Raw genomic sequence first — 6,998 nt, 5'->3', positions numbered from 1 at the left:
ACATCGAACAGCTGATAGAGCTTGTCAGCTGATATCAGAGTAACAACTAACTGTAACTTATATATATAAACTTATATATATAAAAAATATATATATATTTTTACAATAATCTGTTAAGATATTGCTGGTGCATACATTTAAATGGTAAAATAAAAAACTTTTCTGTTTTTTCAAATCATGGTAGATTTTGGTAATCAAGCCATACAATTTCAATAAAGGAACAAGTTAGGGAAATTATTCTTAGATAAGAGGGATAAAAGCTAGAAATTCAACAAAATTTTACACTGGTCAATATAAACTTTAAAGGCGTCTTTTTTCCATTGGAATTAGGAGGCATTACTTACTCCAGACTTTACACACAATATCTAGCTAGTAAACTAGATAGATTGTGTAGGGAAAAAATTATAAATATATTTCATATTAAAACTAATATGGACATCTTGAAATTAGTTATTAAATTTCCTCTTAAATCTGCGCTTAAGCAGAGGAAAAACCTTGATATATATGGTATATATGTATATACAGTTGATCGTAAAAATTGATGTACAGGAAGATAGTCAGGGTTGCGGTCAAAGGAGAAACAAAAATAGTTTACAACTATTTATTTTCCGACGTTTCGCCCCACTTTGTAGGGCTTCATCAGGGCTAAAAAAAATTTTACTGTATATTTTACGCTTTTTTATATATAAAAAATGTTTACTCTTGCCATTGTTACTTATTTTTATTCTTATCATTGTATATTATCTTTGTATTTTTATTCTTATCATTGTATAATTTTGTATCTTTTTAGCCCTGATGAAGCCCTACAAAGTGGGGCGAAACGTCGGAAAATAGTTGTAAACTATTTTTGTTTCTCCTTTGACTGCAACCCTGACCATCTTCCTATACAATACTTGATATATATTATTTATATAAGTGTCTATGGATAAATATAAAAATCATGGGATGGGATATAACATATTTATTAACAACAAGCATAATAACATTTGTTTAAGATAACAAACAATAAATAAATAAGACTATAAACTATTGAAGAATAAATAATTATTCCTAAGTTATTCCTAAACTAAAATTATGTTTGTACAATTATCATATTAACAAAACAGTATTTCTGGTCTTAAATTGATGCTAGCATAATTATTGATAATTAATGAAATATTTAAAATTATCATAAAAATTAAAATCAAAATTTATTTTATGTTTCAATATATTTATATTTTTAAATGATATGATAAGTTATTTATTGCCTGAACATTTACAGTTAACTAAAACAGTACCTCTAAAATAATATAATAGTACATCATCTAAAGCTAAGTTATTAATAATAATCAGTATTGATATAACTATACAAAACAACTGAAAATGACTTCAAATAAAACTAAAATCACTCTAAACTTGAATTAATGAGAAATTGGAAGGTAAAATTGTTGAATGCTCTTTAATCCATTCTGATGCTCTCTCTTTGAGTATTCCTGTGTATTCTTCGTTGCTTCCAACTTTACCTGAAAAAAAAAATTAAATAAGGTTTTAATCATGAACTATGCCACATATTCTAGCCTATTATGAGCATAGTGAGATAGATAGTGCAACAAACAGTAGCATATTTTCAATTAAACATTAGTTATCTCCTACAAAAAGATTTTACTTTTCACTTGTTTCTTTCAACTACTAATTTAATTTTCTGATTTTATTATATCATTCACCATAATAGATCTGGAATTATAATTTTTAGTAGTTCTTACATAGTTACTTTTCAAATTGAAAAAATTCCTCAATATAAAATTGTGTATTGAGGGATATTCATTAAGAGAATGAACATGGCTTTTCACAGAAGTAATAGTTTCAAGATATACAAAGATTTTAATTATTGGCACAGTACAATTTTAAAGGTCTGTTATTCCTTAATCCAACAAGATTTTGAAATTGAATTTTACCAAGGTCATTGTGGGAGTATTGGTAAAGCAGAAGCGATAGGATAATGTTCCAGTTACAACTTGCTATGTTTCTGGATATATATATTTAATTAAACTAAATTCCTTTTCAGCTCAGCATTCGCAATGCTCAGTAAATGTTAAGCAACATCTAAGAGAATTATTATGCTTTCTTAATAAATTGAAAAAACAATTTAGCTTTGCAATATCCTTAATTTCATATTTTGGATATTATTTATATGGAACCCTAAATAGACAGGAACATTTGATAACCTGAGTTTGTTAAATTTGTCCATCATGATTTGACAGAATCTGTTTTTATTCCACTGCTAGAACCATCCTAGTGTTGACAGTATATCAAAACAGAAAATAGTTTAAGTCTCTTAGAGGAGTGTAAACGAGGAGAAGATGGTTGCAGATTGGAAAAGATTTCCAATCTCCTTCTAGTAGCCTGATGAAGGCTAGAAATTCAAGCCGAAATGTTGACACTATTAAATAAGTTTTTTCAACTTATTTAAGTTATATTCTGACCACAACCCGAACCATCTTCTACTCATATATATTATCCATGGTCAACTATCTTCTTATCATTATTAAAAATATATTTTTTCAGAAATAAGGATTCTGGTATTTAAAATAAATAGAGGTATGTAAAACAAGTAACTGCTGAAGAATGAAGAATAAATGTTATTTTTCAGTAACACATTAATAAACTTAGAAAAACAACCTTTACATCTTATAATAATATGGATTAATAATTTGTTACCTTTTCTTATGAATCCCTGTTCTCTTGTGTTTTTAAGTCCTTTAACATCATGAGGCAATCTGACAGCTCCTCGAAAATTATCTATCCTCAAATGATTGTTCAGTTTGCAGATATCACCCTCAGTCAATGTTTTTCCAAGAAATTTTGAAACCTTTCTAATACAGTCTGGCATGTTCTAAAATATGGAAATTTTATATTAGGTTTCTTAGAGATTTTTAAATTATCATAATGACTGATATACACATAGACAGAGAATTGTATGGAATAAAAAATAGTCATAAAAAATTTTAATTTGAGCCGTTTTGCCCTACATTGCACAAATTCATCAGGGCTAAAGAAGAAAAAAACACTTAAATGAGGTAAAAAGTAAGAAAATGATAAAATAAATTATATAATAAACTATGATAATTTTTAAAAAAATGAACAATCTTAATCAAAGTTTGTTCATTTTTATAGAAATCATGATAATTAGCCACGCATTTGTTTTATTTATTTATTTTTTTTTTTTTATCATTTGCTTACTTTTTTACTTCATTGTATCTTTTTTAGCCCTCATGAAGCCTTGCAATGTGGGGCGAAACATTGGCTCAAATTAAATATTTTTATGACTATTTGAGTTTTTTTCTTTAACCTTACTCGCTCCATCTTCCTTTCATTATTACAAATCGTCAATTATTGATCTTTTTTTTTAATTCTAAAATTTATAATTACTATTGTAAGTCACTGAAGGATCAAACTATCAATTTAATAATGACATTTATCATTATTACATAATATTTACTATAATTGGTCAATATGTTATTAAAAATAAGATTATTTAAGGAAAGGGTGTCTTACTTTGCTGAGTTCCTCATAAAATAGGAAAAGAACATTCTCTTTATTTTTTACTTCCCAGCCTTCTTTTATGTGCTCCCAGAATGGGGAATATGTCACTGAAAAATAAAAATACAATCAATCAACTGTTTTAATGATTTAATAAAACTGACTTGCACATTTTAATATTGTTAATCCTACATAAATCATTCTGGAAATAGTGCCAATATTTCTCAAAATCCCCTTGATAGTCGAAAAACTTCAAAAGCCTATTGTGATGATAATATGAGACTGCAACATCCTTTGGATTCCGGGCTACATATATAACCTTACATTTGTTAGGAAGATCTGGAGGTAACAGAGACAATGGTAAATGAGTTTTGAACAGCCTTGGCGATGGGATGTCCCAATCATAGACTGGCTTCCTCCATAGAGCCAGTTTTCTTTCAACCTCAGGATGATTGTTATTTATTTCACGAACTTCTGCATGAAATTTCTCATCGTGGAATATTATATACCTACACAATTAGTTTATATTATTTTATTGCATTTTAAAGAAATATTTAAAAAAAATAAACTATACTTACTCAAGGAATGGAAATCTTTCATCCATAGGGACATTGCTAGCAGTTTCATAATCTAAGTTATTTGCAATGAGCCATACTAGTTCTTGGGTCAGAGTTGTACCTATGAATTCACTTCATTAGTTTTATAAGTACACCCTATGTATCAATATTTTAAATATTTAATAAAAATAATAATTATAATAAATGAGGTATGGAAATGGAAAAGGCTGTATGTGACAGAAAAACTAGTTTTGAGAAAAACAGGTAGCTGGCCACGATTTTTTTTAATGAAAATTATGAAAAAATTACAGCTCTAGGAACTAAACTATTCAAGATAGGTACTTCCAGTAGTTACCAGTTGATTGGCGCTTGTTTCTTCAATGTTTTGGCCCTTACAGCCTTTTTCCATTTTCATGCCTTAATTGGTGGTTGACTATGAATTGAAATTGATGTAAAATATTTGTGCTATTATTGTACAAACATTTTTTACTTGCTTCATGGATACAAAACATCTCTACTTTTGGAAGCAATTTAGTAAATAACAAATACTTAGCTTAGTAGCATCCTAATCATTTAGGGCAAAATACATTTCTCTATTAGTTTATCCAATTAATGAGCCTAATTCAACAGATGTAATTTTCCAGTTGTGATTAATTTAAAGTTATGGTTGCATAATCATCAGAGAGAAGCATTTATTTTTGTATTATTAAACACTTTCAACATTATAACAGTTTTAGGTTAATTATAATCATTAAAAAATGTGAGATAAAAAAAAAAATTCAGGAAAATAAGCGATTTGAAACAAAAGAAAATTAATGAGCAGTTCTTAAATAATATTTCTTTAGTTATCAAATTTTACTCTTTAAAACTGAGTTATTGCAATTAAAGTTGTATTATCTCTAATTTATTATAGTAACAGGGATTATCAGGTCAAAAGGTTTTTATAAATGAATAAGTTTTTTGTTGTTGTTGTTGATTTATCACTGTGATGCCCAGGTATCACTGTGATGCTGATATTGATAATGTTAGTTGTTGAAACCGACTATCTCTGAATGTGGGACAGCTAACTGTCGCATGTAGATGCTTTGATAGTGAACTGTTACAATTTATGACCTCATAAAACTAACCCTGTATATGGCTAAGAAATTTTTATGTGTTCTATTTGTTATTTATCTGCTGTGACAGTTGATATTAATCATAATTTTTTTTTATATGTTTTATACCACTCATTCACTAAGTTGAACAATAAATAAGGTTAGATTCACATTCAATGTGATACAAGCACTGTCATACTTTCTCAGTATAATATTATATCATTTGCACAATTATAATTTTATGTTGTTACCATAATTGAATAAATTATTTCAGAAATGACAAATATGTCATTTTTGCAAATACTAAATGTGTTGTTTCTGAAATAAAGAATTTGATTATATTACTACTATTATAAACATCTTGTAATTGTTCAGCTTGATGTTTCACTATGTGATAAGAATGAATTTCATCCTACAGATTTTCAAAAAATATTTCAACTTTAGCAATCAAAACTCTTTATTATATTTTAGAGTTACTCAGTCTTATAGTTCAAAGTAAGTAAATCTTCCTGTCTTCCTGTTGTTAAAATAATCATAGCAATGAGTCTTGATTAAAAAGTGTTTAAAATTTCCAATGATTAAATGTTTCCAAGGTTTCTAAATAAGAATTTTACCCACTATTCACTACACTGAGATTAATATTAAAATTTTGTAAAACTAATTATTATTTTTTTGTGTTATTCTGTAGATAGCTAATGAGTACTATTACAACTCTCACAATAATTATCAAAATATGTTTTTCATTTCAAGCTTTAAAAGTGATTAAACAGCCTTCTATCCCTTGTTTTACCAACTAACAAGATGTTCATTTTTTGTGATTGTAAACATTCTTCATTGTGTATTTAACTTATTAATAAATTACCTGAACGAGGGTATGTGATCACCCATACATCATCCTCTTTAATTGGAAAGTTATAAAAATTTTCTGCATGTTGAGCATATGCTGCTGGAAAGAACCATTTCTTTGGTCCAACTTGTACATAACCATTTCTCTCTCCAATGAAATCTTTCATTACTTCTGCATTCAATTCCTCATCCAGAGGTGTTATTTCAAAAGGAAACATTGTTTCTGGCAGATATCTAGAACAAAATTAATAAATGAAAAGGGAAAAAATAAATGTGTATGTCCATCTACATCAGTTAATACCGTCGTCCATTTATATTATTTGGCCTGCTGCAGTTTATTTACATATACAATATAGATTAAATATAATTAATGTTTAAACTGTATATGTTCATGTGTTATATATAAATATATATATTGGATATTTTACATCACTTGTAAAATAAAATACAAAAATATTAACTGTTTCTATGAACAGGGCAGAGACATTGGAAATTGAACAATAAAATATAAATATTGTGAAAAATATAAAAAAAGTTTATTAATATTGATAATATGGAGAAAATATTAGTATTTTGATGATAAAAGAAAATATGCACTTTGAAAATATATGTAAAAAGTGATAATTTATTTCATGAGTAAGTTGTAAAATTGAAAATAATTATGAACAATCATCATGAAGTAGTAATCTCAGCAAGCAGTGAACTTCAATTTAACTACCTACAATAAAGTCTTTTTTACCATTTATGAAAATTTTATATTTAAAATCTAATGTTTAATTAATGTTTATATTTTGTAATATAAATGATGTTTTCTCCTATAATAAAAGTATTCCTGGAATTGTGTGATCTACTTACAACTTACAATACTGATAACTTACAATTTTATGTGTCATTAAATATATAATTTATGAGGTAGTAAAATGCAGTAGTAGTCATATGCAGTTATTATGTCAATATTATCAAATAGCCAAAACATTAAATG

At 27.0% G+C, this 6,998-nt stretch overlaps 1 protein-coding gene across 1 annotated transcript in view; it reads right to left on the bottom strand.

Annotated features, from left to right (window-relative positions):
• Positions 1-946: 946 nt before the first annotated feature.
• The window catches only part of LOC106682581 (sulfotransferase 4A1), a 15,805-nt gene continuing 9,753 nt past the window's right edge, over positions 947-6,998 (bottom strand). Inside the window, exons 2-7 of the mRNA XM_014423517.2 lie at positions 6,033-6,250; positions 4,098-4,197; positions 3,712-4,028; positions 3,535-3,629; positions 2,698-2,872; positions 947-1,502 (exon numbers count right to left, since the gene is read on the bottom strand). Of these exons, the coding sequence (XP_014279003.1) occupies positions 1,390-1,502; positions 2,698-2,872; positions 3,535-3,629; positions 3,712-4,028; positions 4,098-4,197; positions 6,033-6,234 (1,002 nt within the window). The 5' untranslated portion in view covers positions 6,235-6,250 and the 3' untranslated portion in view covers positions 947-1,389. The remainder of the gene's footprint in view (positions 1,503-2,697; positions 2,873-3,534; positions 3,630-3,711; positions 4,029-4,097; positions 4,198-6,032; positions 6,251-6,998) is intronic.

The sequence above is a fragment of the Halyomorpha halys genome, unplaced genomic scaffold, assembly GCF_000696795.3.
Source record: "Halyomorpha halys isolate HHAL.00 unplaced genomic scaffold, Hhal_1.1 Scaffold425.1, whole genome shotgun sequence".
Lineage (NCBI taxonomy): Eukaryota > Metazoa > Arthropoda > Insecta > Hemiptera > Pentatomidae > Halyomorpha > Halyomorpha halys.
The sequence above is the reverse complement of the archived record's forward strand: the minus strand, read 5'-3'. Positions and strand labels throughout refer to the sequence as shown.